General features: G+C 34.5%; 1 protein-coding gene across 2 annotated transcripts in view; it reads left to right on the top strand.

Annotated features, from left to right (window-relative positions):
- The window catches only part of LOC123716277, a 51,161-nt gene that overhangs the window by 20,513 nt on the left and 9,057 nt on the right, over positions 1 to 21,591 (top strand). For both annotated transcript variants that reach the window (XM_045671937.1, XM_045671936.1), the window contains exons 2-12: positions 9,520 to 9,599; positions 10,019 to 10,165; positions 15,457 to 15,647; positions 15,946 to 16,177; positions 17,019 to 17,159; positions 17,919 to 18,240; positions 18,743 to 19,032; positions 19,310 to 19,506; positions 19,845 to 20,028; positions 20,216 to 20,420; positions 21,360 to 21,553. In XM_045671937.1, the coding sequence (XP_045527893.1) occupies positions 9,542 to 9,599; positions 10,019 to 10,165; positions 15,457 to 15,647; positions 15,946 to 16,177; positions 17,019 to 17,159; positions 17,919 to 18,240; positions 18,743 to 19,032; positions 19,310 to 19,506; positions 19,845 to 20,028; positions 20,216 to 20,420; positions 21,360 to 21,553 (2,161 nt within the window). In that variant the 5' untranslated portion in view covers positions 9,520 to 9,541. The remainder of the gene's footprint in view (positions 1 to 9,519; positions 9,600 to 10,018; positions 10,166 to 15,456; positions 15,648 to 15,945; positions 16,178 to 17,018; positions 17,160 to 17,918; positions 18,241 to 18,742; positions 19,033 to 19,309; positions 19,507 to 19,844; positions 20,029 to 20,215; positions 20,421 to 21,359; positions 21,554 to 21,591) is intronic.

Below are 21,591 nucleotides of genomic sequence, written 5' to 3'. Positions count from 1 at the left end.
GGAAGCCGAAACCTAGTCGGCAGTGTTGTACGCCCATTAGGTTGATTGACCTGGTGGAGGTGGAGGGAAGGCGTTGAATGTATACTGCATGGAACCGGTCGTACTGGAATTTAGGGGAGAGGCCTATGTCCAGTAGTGGACGACAAACTTGTAAAAGCTTTTGTCTAGTTCACAGGCGGAAACTTGCAGTTAAATTTACATGGCGAATGACTTTTAATAGCCGCAGTGTAATCACAAATTAAAATTGATTATATGCACAGATTACTTTCATATCATATAATTAGATAGAATAAAATCTATGCACATTGTTCTGTTGGTTCTGTCCGAGTGGGCACTTTCACCGGAGGCTTGTCGTGCCGTGCGACAGACGGGTGAAAACTAGAGAGTTTGCTACTCTGTGCGACAGTTAAACGGATTGGATTACTTGATTACAGGTTATGGAGGGAAAGAGATTCCTTTGTACGTATATCGTAGATGGAATTCAGGGCTTTGATATAGTGTTCATTCAGGTCACTAAGTAACCTTGCTTTGATGAAAGATTTCAATTTAGTAGCTAACGTGCACTGAAAGTTTGATCTAACTTAACTTTTCATTTTAAATCTAATAGATTAAGACTTTCATAAAATATCGTCGAAACAGTTGTCGAGGAGCTTCTACTGGTCTTTAAAAGTATTGTACATAAATTAATTATTTATGTATTCTATTAAAAAAATATTGTATAGTAGAGTATAGCGAATAATGAGCTGTGTTGACATAGTAGCTTTAGCGTGCAACTCTCATCCCTGAGGTCGTATGTTCGACCTATGGACTTTCTTACACATTTCTAGCGTATAACATTCGCTCGAACGGTGAAGGAAAACATCATTAGGAAACCGGCTTGCCCAAAAGGTCGATGGCGTGACAGGAGGTTGATCACCTACTTGCCTATTAAATTGATCAAATGATTGAACAAATGATCATGAAACAGATACATTACATAAGCACCACAGATTTATTTTATTTTACTTTACTCTTTGTAACAAAGGATACATTTTCAAATTTTAATATAAAGATTTAAATTCGAGATTCCTGAACAAAGACTAACCTATAAACATTTGTGTAAATAAAGACTTAGCGAAAATATTCGGAGCACTTTGTACTTTTGGCAACGATACAGCTCTAAGTACTTTTTAATGTGTGTAACATAATGCTTACATGCGATTTAGGTACATTTTGTTTATAAATGGCTCTCCCTAAAATATTTTACCGCCCCGGTAATTTATAGATTTACTAGGTAGGTAGGTACTAATAATTCATCTTTTACTTACCTCTAATGGAGCAGACATGCCATTGCGTTCCATGGTGTTTTCCTTCTTGTGCAAGTACTGCGGACAAACTGAATCGAACGTACGACCTCAGGGTTGAGAATTAACAACCAGAATTTTACCAGGGCTTTGTTGTGAGTAAATTATAAAACGTTTTTCAGTTAAATCTTCTTGTTTGACTGAGTTGTTTCTTTTTTCTGACATTTTTGTTTGGCATTTAAATAGCAGCGCATTTTGCGACGTCAACAAAAACGAAAGTTAAACGTTGAAACCAGTTTGCGAACTGCGTCACCCTAACATGAATTTGAGGCACGCCATAGCATAGTGGTAAGAGGTATGTCGTTCAACTTAATAATTTTATTAAGCTTTTACTGTCAAGCTCAATGACAGTATGACTTTGTTTTGACCGTACTTAAAGAACGGCAATTACAGTAATGTATCCCAATTTCGTATACAGTCAAAACCGTTTCCCACGACATCGTTTAGAGCAACATACCGGTTATATTGACCAAAATCAAAAGTCCCGGCGGGTTAAAGTATTGGGGACCTTATAACAACGTCGCTTCGTTGTCGTTTGGTATAACAAATTTTATTGTATTAAGTTGATCAAGTAAAAAAATAACATTTTTGTATCAATATATAAATTTCTAAACATGAAACATTATCTTAATATATATAAATCTCCTGTCACGATGTTTGTCCGCGATGGACTCCTAAACTACTTAACCGATTTTAAATTAAATTGGCACACCGTGAGCAGTCTGGTCCAACTTAAGAGATAGGATATCTTAGATCTTTAATTATAGTCGCAATTTTATTTTATTGCAAATTATTTGTCTATAATTAATTGACAGTCACAATTATCTGTTAACTCCAAAAAATTCCAACAGATGTCGATACTTTTCGACTGGATTGTGTAAGTAATCATTAGATGGCACTGCTATGGTAAACCGACAAACGTGTCATATGAGCTACAATTCAATATCATGATTACCACGTGTTATTGAGGCTAAAGTATAAATTAAATTTATTTTGTAGTAAACGAAATAAATTCAAATATTTCCACTTTTTTATTTTTTGGTATTAGCATAGCCAACCAGTCTAATGCTTAGACCGAAGTGTAAATCAAATTCAAAATATAGTGACGATAATACAGTGAAATTATGCTTTAGTGTCACGGTAATAAGGCTAAATAAACCACATTAAGGAGAAACGAAGTTCGCGGTGGCAGCTAGTGAATTATAAACTCATGTCCGATCATAATGAAAGAAAATACAGTATTGAGTATAGTAAAATATAGTATATCGTAGTGGTGATTTAACAACACATTTAGTAATGTGTTCGAGAAGTCCTTCTGTATCTCAAGCCGTGGTGTATTGTCAAACATGTTTAAAATGAAATTATTTAATTGTAAGTACTGACTGAATTGTAAAAATTTAATAAACATACAGTATTTAGAATAATCTTAACCTACATAGTACACTAGTACATAGTACATAGTATAATAATAATTAAAAATTGAAAAGTTTGGTCCCTGTGGCTGCCATCTTTGCTCGCTTTGCTGTGGGTTACCAGGACTGTCTACCAGTTAACTTAAATCTTTAATTAAATATTTTATATGAAATTAAGCTGAGATTCGAAATTTTAGAACGAAACTGAGCGCGTAGCGATGTTCCTGTATTCATTCATTCAAATCATTTCTCCTGTATTTTTGACGTTCGGGAGTTCAGACTTGACAAGTATCATTTCTGAATCCTATACCTAATTGACAACACATCTTCAAGACTTTCCTTTTTTTACGATTTCATTTCAGTTTTACATAGGTATTTTGTGAATATTGTGTTTATAAATAGTTAAATAAATGAAACGTTTATTTGTAAAGAAAGTGGTACATAAAAATTGAGTAATTACACACCGCAAAAACCGCTGTATAAAAATATGGCAAATATCATATTAATTATCATAATGTCATATGATAAGAACCTTATCATGATGCCACATATTGTTAAATTATTTATAATTGTTGTCAAACTTATGGTGTAAATACTCGCCCACGCTATAGAGGCACCTTTGCCTTTATAGCAGGGGAGCCCAAGAGAGGATTTCGGGATTTACTATAGCGTGGCAGATACAGGGGTATACCTTGTACCCAGTGAAGTACCTCCACCAAATATGAGCCCCATATATATGGCCGCCCGTCAAGCATGATCAGATTAGTAGAAAAAATAATCATCATACTTTTCTTTCTTTCTTCTTTTTTTTCATTTTTCTTTCTTTCTTTTTTCGCAACCCAATAGGTCTCTATGACGCTCGAGTTAATCCCCATTTAGCATCGTGGTCTCCCCTACTATTAAAAATTGTGTCCATTTTTGAAAGATACAATATACGTTTGATATTAAATATTATCATACCATATTTAACTTAACTATAAAGCAAAGCTTTTTCTTGAGAACAAAAGCAAAAGCTCACGTATAATGTAGACGTATTTCTCAGAAGATGCACTCTGGGAGGTATCGGTTAAAAATGCATACATTTACCGTTGTGTGAATTTATCGTCGCTACTTTAAACGTGTGCTTCTAGTTATGTAACTGTTAGTTAAGTCACTTATAAAATATTTTAGTTAATTATAAAAAAGGCGCCAAATGTTGTTAACATTTGTTATAAATTGTTAAAAGTCAGTTTTGGTAGTAATAGATGTATTTTCCATACGTTCATTTATACAATGTACAACATACATACACTTATATCCCTTATAGGTAACAGATGTGTCACTTAGTTTTAAGAACCCATAAATAAGTCAAATTACAGCAAGACAAATTATACCTCTAATTTTTGTATTATACCCATGTTTTAAACGATTAGAGACAGTTGACAGCTTCGACCAAAATAGTTCATTTTCCCAACCGTACTTAATTTTCTGAAAAACTAATTTATTTGGCTCAATATTCATTTATAATTTCATATTACGGCTTTGTTTAAACTACAAAAGGTAAATCAAAATAAATCAAAAGAGAGAGACCTAAACGTTCAGATTTACTACCGCGGCTAATAAATGATCTACCCAATCAGATATTAGATAACCTAACGCTAATCAACATAAACAGTAAATTAAAAAACTAATTTTATATGCGTTTGTCGCGCTCCTAAACTGCTATGGTTATATTAATACAAACCACTAATGTAACATATTGTGATTATTTTATATTATTTTTTAAAATAAATAAATAAAAAAATCTGTATTTCTCGCATGAGGCAGACGTATTTGCGTTTTATCGGTGAATTTATGGCAAGTGATTAGTTTTCTGGACCTGACACATGACCATTTTTATGTACATAATGTTTTCATTTCAATTGTGTTTCATTCATATATATAAAAAACAGTGTTGGCCTAGTGCCTTCAGCGTGCGACTCTCATCCCTGAGGTCGTACGTTCGGCCACCAATGGAGTTTCTATGTGCGCATCTGTCATTACTCCTTAATAAAGTCTGATGTTATTTGACAGCGGTCAAGACAATGTATGTCCTAATAAGTATAAGTTTGAAATTCAACTTATGTAAAAATGTACACACTAAACAGAATATTTTTTTAAATTATCTAAAACAAAATAATCCAAAGACAAATTAAGTCTTTGTAACGATTTCAAATACGGTTGAGTAAAACGATGGCTGGCTCACACGTCATGCCTGTGAACAGATGCCGCTTCCGGAAACTGGACTGCGAGGTTTCCGTTCAGTTTTGTAATTTAATACACATAAAGAGCGGACCGTATTTACCTCCTTTCTGGTTTCTTCTATGTTTGCCATAGACATTGTAAACATATTTTATTTTGATGCTACACGTTTCGTTAACTATTGTTTCAATATTTAGTATTCTATTTAAGTACGACTTTCTATTTTGTGATCGTAATTGTATTTATTTACACTTTATTGCTTGCATACACTGAACAGTAAAGGTTTTCCTCACACAACTAACGCTAAAAAGTGAAATTTTTAACTAGGGAAAGGAATTTTATGTCCGTATCAACTAACTTAATCGTATATGAAATAACAAATTGTTGGTTATAATAACTTAATAAAGAACAACTTATTTCACTAAACAGTAAGTAAAATGAGAAAGTGTACGATTCCGTGTCACGGCCTAGTCTTTTGCTTGAAGTAATAAATTGTACATAACACATACATAAATTCTACATAATACTTTTGCTGATAAATTTACGATAGACATAATTAATTTAGCGCTTATGTGTACCCCAGGATAATTCAATTTGAAACTAATTTCCAACTTGACAAACTTTATAATTGTTTTCAAGTGAGCTTGTATGTGGTTGATTTCCCCCGTCTATATACTAAAATATATCGAGTAAGCGGAAACTACCCAGCATATTAATTTGTTATAACATAAATCTTTGTCCATCAGAAGTCATTAAAATGATTCTAATACTATTTCATCCAATGACAAGAATATAATTTCTTTTGTTTTGTAGTAAAAATGCTTGCTTCCTTAATAGGTGCTACACTACGTCGAAATTGCTATTGATTGTCTTTATCACTTTGCGAATAAATAAAGTTATAAAACACAGGCACACAGCTATGTTTATGACTAATTTATATATCTGGGATTCAAGTGCTCAGACACTAATTAAAGATTTAAATTTGCGTGTGGTAGATAGTGCCGGAGACCACAAAGCTGGTATTTTCCTCGCTCAACGAATATGTATCGCGATTAAATGCTACGAGCGTTAAAGATACACTGCCACAGGGACCAAACTTTTTCAATGTGTTTTTATTTTCTATTTATCTATTTTTAATTATTATTGTTACTATGTAGGTTAAGAATATTGTAATTACTGAATTTGTGTGTTAGAAATAAATATTATAAATATAGTTACATATTAAATGTACTAATATTAAGTGATTGAACTCACGAGTACCGAGTGACGCCAGTAACATGACGCAAGAGTGTTAAGTGAAAGGCTGCCAACTCATCCAGTTACACAAAACACTTTCTTATGACAACTTAGTATCTGATATTTAATATTTCCTTTACACTTAGAAACACTGCAGTTGGGTATAATCTTGATAAATTAATGTTGAGTATCATTGTCTATTGTTTGTATAGTACTTCTTTCTACTTGCGAGCCAGTGATAACTTTAAAGTACTTTTAAAAAAATGTATACAAGTAATATTAGTTTAATAATGTAAAATTTCTAATTTCTTCCCAAATATTATATTGTATTTTTTAAAGCATTTGAAACATTGTATTTTTGTATACTTAAAAATTGAACTAAATACTTATGTAATAATGATGTCATATTTTAGTAATATTTACAAATACCTTTAAGATTAAGTAATAGTTCATAGCAAAGGAAATAGAAAGTTGTAATTAGCATTACCATTTTCATAATATGTTACATGACATATGAAACAAAAGATACGTAAGAATTTATTAACGTACTATTATCTATAATAACAGCTTGTTTGACACAAATGCCTTGAATTGTCCATTTATAAAGGAGGGTTTTAAGCTATTATCATCAGTATTAGTATACGTGGAATGAAAATGTTTAGAACTGGCTAGTTAGAAACATTGCTGTAATGTAAACATTTTTTAAATTCAATTTTAGAACTCTTTGGTAACCTAATGTAGAATTTGCGTTCTTTTGTCATTTGTTTTTGTGAATTGACGGCAAATATAAAACTCTTGTTACACGTGAAAATGAACCTAACGCGAGAAAATTTTCGGTCAATGATTTATTATGACTTTCGTTGTAGGTTTACCCAACAACATGCTATGATTGGCTGCGATTAGCATTTCTTAATAAAGCCCAATCTCGTGCCACTATTTACAATTGGTTTAACGAGTTTAAGCAATGTTAATGATGATCCGCGTGAGGGACGTCCTTTAACAGCGACTACTGAAGATAACATCAGTGCTGTGCGACGCATGATAGAGGAAGAAAAGAGAGTGACCTATCAGCAGATACGGGAAAGCCTAGGCATTGCTTTGAGTCAAGTTCAAAAAATATTACAAGAACATTTAGGCGTTAGGAAGCTTTGTACCAGATGGATTCCCCATACTTTAACCGATGACCAGAAACGCCTTCGCATGGACTGGTGTCGCCAAATGTTAGATAAGCTCAACGGCGGTGACTCAAATGTGTATTTGACATCGTCACAGGTTATGAAAGCTATATATATTGCTACGAACCCGAAACTAAAAGACAATCAGCTCAGTGGGTGTTTCCTTTCGAGGATCCACAAACTAAGGTAAAGATAGGAAAAAGTCTAGGAAAAAATATGTTTATCTCATTCTTTGGTCGGAAAGGTCATTTCGCGACAGTTGTGCTAGAAGATGGAAGGACAGTTCAATCAGTGTCAATCGCTGTTTGCCTGTTGTCTTGTAAAAAGTTCGACATCAGAGCCCTCGGATCCTCCTTCACCACGACAATGCTTCAGCGCTCTCTGCAAAACAGCAGCTGCAGGTGTCGAGATAATGAGTCATCCGCCATAAAGTTCTGACCTGGCGCACTGAGACTTTCATTTGTTCTCAAGAATTTAAGAGAAAATTCGAGGTATTCTCTTTACGAGCCCTGAAGATGCGGTGAAAGCGTAGAAGATACCCCTAAGGAAGAATGGACCCACTGCTTTTCTCAGTGGTTCCATCGATTGTGACGATGTGCAGAGGAGAACAGAGATTACTTCAAAAAACAATTAAAGTATTGGCAACTTCCTACATTAAGCCGTTTTTTCATTTTCTAAAAATCTGTGTTACCTAGATATAGGTACTCGTATGAATGGTTGTATAATGTATGCTATATTTTCTTTATCTACAATACGAGAGAATCATTACATGAAATATTTTTCTTCAGTAAATGTAATTATGTATCTAGTACTTGAGAAAGACATACAAGACGAGGCCATACGTTGTGAATACAATCACTTTTATGATCTAAATAATTATAATTACCAGCACGTGATTTGCGTTTACACGATAAGCTTTGTTATTAAATAAATTTTAGCGAATACAGTATTTTGTAAATCCTTTATAAAAACGGCGTTTACGTAGAATAAATATGAGGTATGTATACACTGTAAACGTAAGAAAACCATAACCTTTAGTAGGACCTATTCTTAACCGTCTAATCGTGGGGTAACTTCCGGCTAAACAATAATTGTTAAATGGACAAAAGGCAAACTGGCTAGGAAATGCTTTCCAGTATTTTCCGGGCACAATTACTTTATTTCGGGTCACAATATTAAACATAAAATTCAAACTTCCTAAAGCGGAAAATCTTGTATTTTTCTCGTATTCACGTTCCATTTACCCTTAGCCCTTAGTGAGTATTGGGTTATGTATTTCTCAAGATGTATCGCAGTTGTCTGGAATGTTACAAGCTGCTTTAGGTAGTCTTTATATCTCAATTAAATAAAGATTATATCTCAAATTTATTAAAGTTTATATCTGAAATTAATAAAGTTTATTTCTCAGGTTAATAAAGGTTATATCTCAAGTTAATAAAGTTTATTTCTCAATTTAATAAAGTTTATATCTCAAGTTAATAAAGTTTATATCCCAATTTTATAAAGTTTATATCTCAAGTTAATAAAGATTATATTTCAATTTATTAAGCTTTAACGACTCAAATGTACTGGGTAATGACTTAGTCGGACATGACTAGAATACTAATTATTCGTTTTTACAAGGACGTAAACCTAGGAATGCCATTGGGGAACGCTAATGCCTTGATAGTAAATCGTTAGGCACGTTTTTGATATCATCTGGAACTATATAATCAATATCAAGTAGGATTAAAGCAAATTTGTAATGTTTGCTTAGTTAGAACTAAATTTCACTTAAGTGTCACGATCGTTTACATACCTGGTGTCTTATGTTTTCTTCGCATTTTTTAAATTTATAATATACATCTTTTTGTAGTGTAAAATTTGTTGTGGTTGATGAAATATTTCGGTAGTCGCATTATTTGTGCATTATCAACTGTTTGTATGTTGTTTCATTCAATAAATAAAACAAGATACTTCAATGTACAATCAATGTAGATCATTTGTGTATCTATCTGTGTACTATGCACACATAAAAATGTTTAACTTAATATTTCGCCTGATTCTCCCGCAACTAATAACAGAACCAATAGTAATGTAAAAAGATGTAAAGAACTTATATATTGATTGTTAAAATGGATACATTTGTTTTAGATTTCGTCTGTGTGATGCAGCGATGTCGACGGCGGTGAGGACGGCGCTGCTCTGCGCTGTCTTGCTCTGTTTCCAGCAAGGTAACATTATTGACTTAGGCTCTACTTAAAACTACTACTATTTATTACTGGTTATACTTAATATAATATAAGTAATCTTACACTGAATTTTTCCGTTTATATTTATATCCCCTTTAATTATTATTTTAAAATATTTATTTGCTCAAGCTGCTCCCGTGATTTTAACCGCGGAAATTCTTTCGTACCACGTTTCGTCAACCACAAGAATCAGTTTTATATTCGAAACAATGGTCCCTATGATTAGCGCGCTCAGATTTATAATGTTATAAACTACACGTTGTAAATTATACATTGAGTAATGCCTGATTTATTTCGATTTTATGTACTTACTACTTTACTCACTTTTTTTAAAATGTCTTCTACTAACTGACATAATATCGTTACAGTACTAGAATGCAGTGTATTATCTATGGTTACAGTAAGCGCCGAGCTAAGAGGAAGGTGTCCAGCTCAGGAAAGCTCATGTCCAGCAAGAGCAACACCGTGCAGCAATGATGACGAATGTGGCGAACAGATTTGTTGCAACACGTCATGTGGACAAGCCTGCATAGATCCACTTTATACTGGTTAGTATTTCATTTACTCAAAATAACATATTCCAATATTGACACCTTTACTTAAATACCGCCTTAGCTTCTAAACAAACAATTGTTTTTTACTGTTAAACCACATTCAGAGTTGAAATTAAATCTAAAAATTTAAACAACCTCGCAACTTATTAGGAACGAAACTCAATTAAAATTAAACAAGACACACAAGAATATAAAACAAAAGCACCTAAAAATGGACCTTCTAGTTGCTGTCATACACACACGTGAAAACAAGATGGTGGATGTTTATGATCAGCTAAAAAGGAAACATGAGTAAAAATATATACTCACAAACAAGTTACACAACTAAAATAAAAAGGAATATGTTAATAGGCACGAAAATGTAAACAGTAATTTATAGTGCATACACAAAAGACAAAACAATTACAACAACGATTTTAAAAGGCGATTGAAAGCAGTAGGAGAGCACGATATCAACTTTGAAGACGTGAGTGTTATTCTATGTATTTGTTACGAAACCCAATTTTAATACGCGTAACAGGCAAATCAAATGTAATGCATGAGCGAAGAGACCTGGCTGGAACATGAAAGTTTATTAGAGCGAGCAGTTTGGGGATGTCAGCTCGCCAGTTATATTTTCCTAAGTGCATCGTTTAAAGTTCGGCGTTGAATTGTATTTCCGCAATAAATCATTGTCGTACGGTTACTATGTATTCGGTAATGCGCTAGAATTTTTTTGGACAGCCTCGACTCTTTGTTCGTAGATGGAGTAAGAAGGACTCCCTACTGGGCCAGCGTTATAATTAAGATTACTTTAATAATTAATAGGTGACTCAAAGGGAATATAAGTTGTAAAACATTTTGTTTTGTTTAAGTAAGAGGCAATTTTTATTATTGAGAGGAATGCATATCCACACAGAGTGTAAGACTCGCTATAACAGCCCTACACACTCAATCCTTCCAATGTCGCTGTTGGGGTAGCAATTACATCCTCAGGAGTAACTGCGTCGTCAAAGGCTGTAACCCGCAGATACACCTTTTTTTGGCCTACTAACTCTCGTCAATGTAGTCAGCGCTACTTTTAATTTTCTGGCGAGTAAATCTACCTTTTCTTTATATGACTCACACTGGTTTACACCCACCTAGGGTGTCTTATTGAGGTAGAAGGCGAGCCCTTCTGCCCGCTTGATGTTAATGTCACTTATGCCTAACTCAGGTAAAGCTACACTCTTTCTCGTTTTCTCGGTCTTGTAACACCATTTTCCTCAGTTTCTAACATCAACAGTACTGCTGCTAATCGTGGCACAATGAACAATGCCTCTCCTCTCAACCCTATGGGTGGGACCGCCTCATGTTGCACGATCTTTTTATCTCGAAACTACAGCCCAATAACTTGGGCATGTAGTTCTCTCCGGTGCGGTGTGTAGATCCGTCATAATCGATTTGTCAACAACTATACAAATGTAGTACGCAATTGTATAGTAACAACTATACAATTTCTTTTCAGGTAAAAGCATTATTTCTACACGCGCCAAATTTAGCTTCAAAATGATTTTAAATCCTCCGTTAGCGAACAGCCGGTAGTACCTTTATCTCTATCTTCCAAACGCATCTTGTACTTCGCTTTTAGGCGAAAACCTTCCTTCGGGGTACACTATAGTAATGAGACCAAAACATTAATTATATCTTTGAATTATATAGTACGTTTATGTAAATGAATACCCATTCAAAATAATTTCAGTCTATTTACCCTGTATGAAAGCACTATTCTGTATCACCACCGCGTAAACACATTTTGACAGAGACAAATATGAATTCGTGTAGTAACACTGAATTATCATTTATTAATTGCGGTAAAGTACAACTTTGGAGACGACAATTATGAAATGAATTAGTACTTTGAACCAATACCTATGTATCAATAATTTAATTAAATTGAGCATAGCTTTATCAATAATTATTATAATCATAAGTGAAATTAATTAGATCAATACGTAGCAATAAACAACCAAATTGTAGACGACATAATTGTTATTTCTTCTTGATAAAAAGGTAGACCTATAGGACACTTCTCATGAACTTATTTTGGAATTATATTGTTTATATATAATAATAATAATAGATTACTTGCTATTATTATAAAATATAATAATAGAATTCTTAATTCTAATTCACGTAGCAAAATAATATTAGCAACCACTTTGATTAAGTTGTCTGTCGACATAGGCCTCCTCCAATTGTTTCCACGTCTGTCTTATCCTTGAAATACGGTCGTCCTCCCATCTTTTAATTTGAGCTCTTCGTTTTCTTTTCCCGTTCCTCGGGTACGACTCTATTACATCCTTAGTCCATTTTGCTTCGTTAGTCTTCATTATATGTCCAGTCCAGTTCCATTTAAGTTTTCTTATTTTTTATTTTTGTAAAACGTCACTGACGTTTGTGTTTTTCTTGTTTTTAAAGTTGGTATCGATTATATTGCTTAATTTGAAATAAAGAAACTACGTGCTGACGCAGCGGCGCTATGAATGTAACAATTAAAAAATAAATGTAATTAGACGTCACGTCTTTACTTCACGCAGGGTGCGATGTTGACGCACCTAAATCGCCTTCACCGTTGATGACAAAGATGAAGATGTTGTAAACAGTTTTAAAAAATATTAACATTGTTATGGAATGTGTTATATTTATTTATTTATTCATTTGGGAAACAAACAGATACATCTCTAAAAGTAGAAATCAGAAAAGAAATATAAACATAAGAATTAAAGCATTGGATATATCCACAAAAAGTTTCACTGATAAAAAAAAGGATATAAAGCAAAACAAAACGTGACATGACAGCAGAACAAAATATTTAAGTAGACAATACAAAGTTTATAGATCGGTAGAACGACAACAAAACACATACTAGTAGCCAAAATAAGAAGAAAGATACAAGCTTTACTACTCGAATAGTTGTTTTAACCTATTCTTAAATGAAGCTGTAGAGGAGTGCGAAAAAAGAAATGTATAATCAATATACACATTTTTATTTTATTTTTTTATTATGAGAAGTGAAATTTAACAATACAAAAAGCGAACGTTTAAAATAATTGATTGTTTTCGCTTCATAGATCATTGCACTTGTTTGATTATCGCTTACGTAACACCGGGCTCGAAATAATACTCCTTACAAATACTCATTATTTACCAACTATGTTTACATAACAGACTCAATGTTGACACACGGTCCATATTATTATTTATGATATTTCATAATGCTATGTACAATAAATCGTCCAAAATATATTCTCCCCAACTCATTTGTCTGCAACCCAAAAAGTGTACGCCGCCAAATGAGACACTTTCAGTGGTCCCTGTCCTGTGCCACCCGCCAATTGCTGAGTTTCAGCCGCTTCCACTCTGTCAAACTAGCGGTACCTATGCCGACCGACTAATCTCGGACCACAATTGTATGGTCCCATAAATTTATATCGTTTTGAAGAGGACTAGGCCAAATCGAGAAATCTAATTAATTCTTGTTGATTAACGTTTCTCACTTCTGTTATGTATTGGTCTCATTTTTAGTTTCAAACTCATACGAGAGTAAAGTATTTCATAGATAGAGACTATGTTTTAAGTCGAAATTGAGATAAATTATTTAATTGTAGAGTTGTAACGTCAGAAAGAAAAAAGGCTTTTAGTTTGAGGGTTTTTCATAATTTTATGAAGAGCTGGCCTGGTCGTATCAGCGTGAGGCTCTCATTCCCGAGATCGTAGTTTCGATACACGGCTGCACCAATGGAATATGTGCGTTAACCTACGCTCGTACGGTTAAGGAAAAGCACCGTGAGGACACATGCCTTAGATCCAACAACGTCGACGCCGTGTGTCAGGCAGAGAAGGTCGATCACCTACTTGCCTATTAGAAAAACAAATGATGAGACACATATCTGAATCCCAGACCTTAAAGTTTGTAGCGCCACTGGTTTTTGAAGTGAAACTTCTGTATCGGCGTTGGAAAATATTTACCATCACATTTTTTCGGTTACGCGTCACATTTTTCCGTTACGCGCCATATTTTTCTTGTCGATTTCTTGATCTAAGAGTATTTCTCCAGCGGAGTAGGGATAGCATGTCGTTTAAAAATGATAGTAATAAATCTACTTATTACAATTAATGAAATTCTGTAATAATCTTAGTAGTAATAAGGTAAAATGAAATAATTGCATAATTTGTATTCATGTCTATGATAATAAAAGCCTTTTAACTTTATTTAACCAATTTCTATAAAGTTGCATATATATATTAGATCATTTTCGAAAAATAAGGACATAAAGAAATTTCACTTCTTACGTGTGTACACTAGTACACGCACACATTTTTTTTTTCATAATTAAGTTTGCTTTGTCAATCATATTGATTGGAAATGTAAAATAGCTACGATATTTACGAAGGTGAAACGTATTATTGTTTGGGCAACCGTAAATTATGTTCAATGAATATTAATAGGCTCTACAAAAGCAAACGCAGCATACTAAAACCCTCATAACTAAAGCATCACTTTGAACTAAATTGTTCTGATAACCACATACATCCTATAAATCGCATAAGATTATTATCAGTAGTAGTCTATTCCTAATAATAATAATCCGGTATTATTACAATCCCAAATAGTGTTAGCCTCAGATTGGATCTAAGATCATTTTTATTTCATAGACAAGTACTCGTAGTAGATCAGACTTCTGTCTGACAGATGACGTCGATTGTTGGATATGACACATGCTGATTTCACGCTGTTGCTTCACTTTACACGGGAGTGTTGGATACGTATTTAGAAAGTCCATTGGTGGCACTGCCAGGATCGAACAAAGTACCTGATAGGGCAATACAGTCTTTGTATCATGCATTGCTATTTAATCTATGTATGTATGTATGGAATCTTTTTCCGCACTTAGACGCTCAATAGGTCCATTGTGCGTAGCTATTTAATCTATATATTAATGTAAATTTAAATTAGTTGTTACTTAAATTTAAATTGGTGGTATGTAAATTTAAATAGAGAAGTTCAGTTAGTTACAATTTCATAAAATATTAATTACCGAGTATATGAAACGTACATTTAAAAATAATTTAATTAGAATGTATGAATCTGTCTAATTGTACTACAACTTTCTAACTATGTTAACGCTATGATTGAAAGAGACATATGGATTAGCATTTCAGTTAAAATGGTGCTAGATTTATTTACTTCCTTAAGGCTTCCTTTTCAGTTTTTAAAATTCCACCTGACGAACTTTATCGCTTAAAGCTTTGCTGTATTACAGGTTGTGAAAACATAAAGCTGTCATCAGAACGGATTTCCCGTGCCCTGGCAGTTGAAAATACGCGAAGCGGACGAAGGATAAAATCCTTGAGATCGCCTAGATGCCGAGCGGTGGATGGGGAATTCGAGGAGATTCAGTGTGATAATGAAATTGTTAGCTCCTGTTGGTGCGTTGATCCTACTGGATTTGAGGTAAGTGAAACAAAGAGGGTCTTTTAATGCATTTGTTTTTCAACTTTCCCTTTGTTTTTAGAAGCGAAATGAAAAACGAAGTTGATATAAAATCAGTTATCACAACGTATTAGTGTTGCAATAGTACGACTATGTTGTCATTATTAAGGGTATTTATAGGGATCAATATTTTTTTATTAACATGATTATAATCTTAAATGCTTTTAACTACTTATATGTATATAAAAAGATAATACATACTTATCCTCACGGTCTCGTTCAAATGATATATAATTATTTTTATAAAAAAATTCAATAGGTTCCCGGAACTCGTGCGCCGGCGGCTGCTCTGGTAAACTGCACTCGTACAGCACCATGCGCTGCCCACACTTGCCGGATGCTCTGCCCACTTGGATTCGAACTCGATGCCCGAGGATGCCCTCTCTGCAAATGTCGAGATCCCTGCTCATCTGTCACGTGTCCAGGGTCTCTATCCTGCCAACTGGAAGAGACTCCCTGTCTCCGCCCGCCCTGCCCGCCAGTCCCTACTTGTAAGATTTATGCAATATTAAAATATATAAATTTATTTTTATTTATTTGGGATAGCTTAAACTCAAACTCAAAATAACTTTATTCATATAGTTAACCAAGTACATTAAGTCATAAGTCATGAGCGTCAACAGAAAAGATGTTAAATTGATTGTAAATTTACATTTCCTACCAGTTCGCAAGTCAAGGGCGTATAGCGGGCAACAAGAACTGACAAGTAACTCTCCGCCATTCTTTTTAATTGTTTGAACTGGAGCAAATAAATCCTATCGATTAGAATCATTACAATAATCGTCGAATTTATAAAAAAAGCTTTAGCGTTTGATGAGAGTTATGAATATTTTCTATTGTCTATATCTTAACCCCAGTGGGATTTTCAGCACTAAGGAAGAAAGATCTAAGTTTTTAACGTTGTTCGACATACCATTAAAATTTATTTCACTTAGACTAGTCTATAATAAAAATTACAAGAAATTTATATAAGCAAATCAAATGTGCATATCGAATTATTCTATTTACTTTGAAGTTAGAACGATTTCGCAATTTAAGCTAATTCTTAATGAGCAATTAGTCGCTGTTGACCGTTTGATTGAAGAATTCAAATAAACTTGGAAGTACGTAATCAAAATAAATTGTTTTAAATATCATTTATTTATTCCTATATCCAAGAGGTCCAATTATAAAGTGGTGAAATTATAACCTGGCTAATGGATCAATTATGTGAAATATTTTATGATTTCTCTCATCCTTTATAATTATGACCGTTCAGAAACTATTGTGTACCTGAACGGTAATAATAAATGATAACAATAATTAATAATTAAACATTTTATTTACTTTCAGGTAAAAGAGGACGAAGCCTCCAAAATATATGCCCAGTGGGAGAGCCTTTATTAATATCCGAAACGAGTAGGCCTTTCCTCTGCGGGACCGATCCAGGAAAACCGAACTGTCCCCCGCTCTACCGATGTTTGGTTGAATCAGGTATCAATCGACCATTGTTTTATTTTACCGCTCACCAAATATGTAAACAATAGAATATTAATGTAAATAGCACTGTTGGAGTTATTGTTGTGATTGACGCATGCCTATTTAATATAAAGTCTTTAAAAAGTATTAAAAATAACATCAAAAGTGCAACAACCTCTTTAAGTCTGGGTCTCAGATTTCTGTATCTGTTTCATGATCATTTGTTAATCTAATAGGCAAAAAGGTGATCAGCCTTCTGTGCCTGACCCACGCCGTCGACTTTTTGGGTCTAAGACAAGCCGGTTACCTCACGATGTTTTTCTTCACCCTTCGAGCGAATGTTAATGCGCACATAGAAAGAAAATCCATTGGTACACAGCCGGGGATCGAACTTACGACCCCAGAGATGAGAGTCGCACGCTGAAGCCACTAGACCAACACTGCTCTCTTAAAGATATAATATAAGAATATAACTACTATTATATATATTTAATTATCAGACGTAGTCAACTGTTTCTTAAAATATTGTTACGCCATCTACAACCTTGGGATCGGTTTGTAACCGATGCGTCCACGCCCTGACTCGCGCTAAAATCATATTACGATTGCAAGGATATAAATGTTCTCGACCTTAGCCTTTGGTCCGTCAGTGGTTAGTTTGGCGGAGAATCCTTGAGGTTAAAGGATGAGCAGCACCTTCCTTATTACTCAATATCTTTACATAAATGCATAAACAAGTCATAATTTGTAATCAAATTTTATTTGCTATTATAGGAAACGACTATGGCGTCTGCTGCCCTGCTTCTTTAGAACTACAAAAAGCCGGCACTTGTCCAGCTCCTTCTACCAACGAGTTGGACTGTGGTACGCCCTGTGCTCATGACCTCGAATGTCCCTCAATGCAAAAGTGCTGTGACGGAGGGGAATGTGGAAGACATTGCACTTTACCACACAATGTTACGATGTGCACCCAGCAAAAGATGCTGGCAGAGTTACTGGTTGTAAGCGAGAAGGAAGGCAGGGGATATGTCCCTCAATGTATGCCTGATGGTAGCTTCTTTTCAAAGCAGTGCTCACGAAATGGATTAGTTTGCTGGTACATAACCAATATTATCCTAACTCCTTAACTTAGGTTATTTATTTAACGAACTTCACTTTTACAACTAAATTCTTTTAATATTCTGTGTAATTTCTAAAATTCGTATGACTACGAACTCGCAGTTACTTTTATATTTAAGAAATATAATTAGGCACTGTTACGTTATTACGTATTTAATATGACTTCTACTACTTCTTTGGGCTTAGTATCAATGATAACGATTTCTTCTTGGGAAATTTTTATTATTTTTTATTTGTTTATTAGCCGCATAATACGGGTAGTCTTATCTATAATCAACTATAATTTAACTGCATAAGCTAAAATTTCCTGCTTCCTCTATAACAGTTGTGTATAAAAATAAAGTTTACCCTCTTTATCACAGTGTAAACACAATTACACAGAAAGAGACGGAAGAGAACTGTAGTAAGGAGTGTGCAACTATTCTTATTTAGTTTTTATGAATGAGGGATGTACGTATTACTGACACGCGTGTTTGCAGGTGCGTTGACTCCGAGGGTAACAAACTACGGGGTTCTATGGGGCCATCAGCGTCCGTCCAATGTTCAGCCACTCCCCGTCCGGCAAGATCAGGAGCCAGAAGCCTTAATAGCTGTGCCAGATCACTATGCGCAGGAGTATGTGAATACGGATACAAGACTGGTACAGATGGATGTCCGACCTGTGAATGTGATGACCCCTGCGCGGGCTTCCCTTGTGGAGAAGACGAAGAGTGTGTGAGGGTTAGGGACGCCGACTGTACGGGAGATTTCTGTACTGGATATCCTGTGTGTAAGTCTCTTGTACTTTTATTCTTTACATTTTATTAATAAATGTTGATTTGTTTAAAACTTCAAAACGTAACAGAAAAAAATGGTTTGGATAAATAAATGGTGGAGAATTTTATAAGTTCAATTGTGAATTTATCACAACGACTAATTGTCTCAACCATATCGCATTTTTCGTTGAGAATTAGCCAAAAGCGAAAACTTGAGTCTATATAAATTATTGCAAACAAGAAACATGGAGGTTGCAATTACTAGTGGTATTTAGTATTAAATTAATTCAGGTCGACCAAGGATATCGTATGAAAACCCGTGCGAAGTTGGAGTCCCAATCACCGACGAGGAGGGATCCGTAATACCCTGTGGCGCTGAGCAGGACTGTCCTTCTGGTCACATCTGTTCTATGACCAGGAGGAGTGGTGGTTCTGTCTGCTGTCCAGATGTAACAGCTGATAATTCCACTGAGAGCGAAGTTATTGAGGTATGTTTTTTATTTGCGTTATATCAGTGTTGTAATCTCTGAAAGTCTTTAAAATTCAACTAAAGTAATTTTGAAAAGTATTAATTAGTAAAATTGACTCCAATAAATGACATAAGTAATAATCGTTTCATATTACATAAAATTTTGTAGACACGAAACCAAAAAGATTTAAATTTCAGTCTTTAAAATATCGTTTTGAATGAAACGTATTATGCTTAGCTTCAATCGAGCCAATCGCAAATAAACGGAACGCACAATCGTTTCGACTTTCATGTTACATTCTAACCCAACAGCGTTCTTTCAAAAAAAGCCATTACATATTATATAACTTTTACCAGATTAACTTCGAGACATGTGGAGCTGAAGCTGAAGCCGTGTGCAGTATTAACTCAACAAGTCCGTGTTTGGATGGTAACTGTGAAGATGGAATGCTGTGCTGTTCAACTTCAAATTGCGGACCCATCTGTATCGACTCTGATAAAATCAGGCTACAGACAGATAGACTGGATGATATTCCAACTAGTAAGTATAATTTTATATTAGATACTTCCTATGTGTTCGGAGAAGTCGGTACTCAGGAAGGCGTGGCTTCATTTCTATGACCAACAAATATTTGTGTGTGTGTATTATAAAATGATAAAGTATAAATTGCTATCATCTTCTTTGATCATTCAACGCATCTCTATAAAATTTTGTTCATTTCTTATAGTGTGTGAATACCTACGTGATTTCGACGAGAAGATGGAGGGTACAGTAGATGGCATGAAACTGGCTTTACCAGCGCCAAGCTGCAAACCTGACGGATCCTTTACATCACAACAATGTGCACAAGGAAGGTGTTGGTGTGTGGACTCCTTCGGCACTGAGATACCTGACACCTCAAGTACCAACTCATCGGCTTTGGATTGCGAGAAGTGAGCAACACACGCTTCGCTAGTAGACTTAGGCTATTGAAATTATATATAGTACTAGCTGCCCCCGCGAACTTCGTTTCTCCTTAATGTGGTTTTAGTTAGCCTTAATACCGTGACACGAAAGAATAATTTCACTGTATTATCAACACTATAATTTGAATTTGATTTAGACTTCGGTCTAAGTAACACGTGGTTGGCTATGCCAACACCAAAAATTAAAAAAGTAGAAATAATTGAATTTCACGGTATTTCGTTTACTACAAAATAAATTTAATTTATACTTTAGCCTCAATAACACGTGGTAATCATGATATTGAATTATATGACACGTTTGTCGGTTTACCATAGCAGTGCCATCTATTGATTGCTTACTCAATCCAGTCGAAAAGTATCGACATCTGTTAGAATCTTTTGGAGTTAACAGATAATTGTGACTGTCAATTAATTATAGACAAATAATTTGCAATAAAATAAAATTGCGACTATAATTAAAGATCTAAGCTATCCTATCTCTTAAGTTGGACCAGACTGATCACTGTGTGCCAATTTAATTTATAATCGGTTAAGTAGTTTAGGAGTCCATCGCGGACAAACATCGTGACAGGAGATTTATATATATTAAGATTGATTAATTTAAAAAAAAAATGCCTTGGTAATGTGACCTGAAACAAAAATGGCCTTTTCCAATTTAAAAAATGCTACAACAGCTTGACCTAAGTAGCTCATTAAGCTTTAAAGTAGTATTTCCAAAGCTTTCAAGGAAAGCCACAGAATATTAGAATTATCTATGTTGAAATAATACATCCGTGAATGTTATCTTAAAGCCAGAGACAAAACCGAATCTGGCATTGTGTATTAAGTAAGATATATTGGGATGTATATTTCTTAACAGATTACCAAGTTTGAATGGATGATTATTATATTATTTACTATTACTAGAATTCGCTCAGACCTATCCTGTCTTGACCTAACCTGCCGTATGGGTTGTGACTATGGGTTCGAGATCGGTTCCAATAAGTGTCCAACGTGTCGGTGTCGCGATCCATGCGCGGGAGTAACATGTCCTCAAGGTCGGGCATGCGCACTCGTTGACGTGGCCTGTGACGCCGATTACTGTCCGCCTGTACCTGCGTGTGAGTACTTCTGGATTTTTTGTATTTTTTTTTAATTC

Source organism: Pieris brassicae, chromosome 11 (genome assembly GCF_905147105.1).
Source record: "Pieris brassicae chromosome 11, ilPieBrab1.1, whole genome shotgun sequence".
NCBI lineage: Eukaryota > Metazoa > Arthropoda > Insecta > Lepidoptera > Pieridae > Pieris > Pieris brassicae.
Note: the sequence above shows the minus strand (reverse complement) of the source record. Positions and strands in the feature narration are given on the sequence as shown.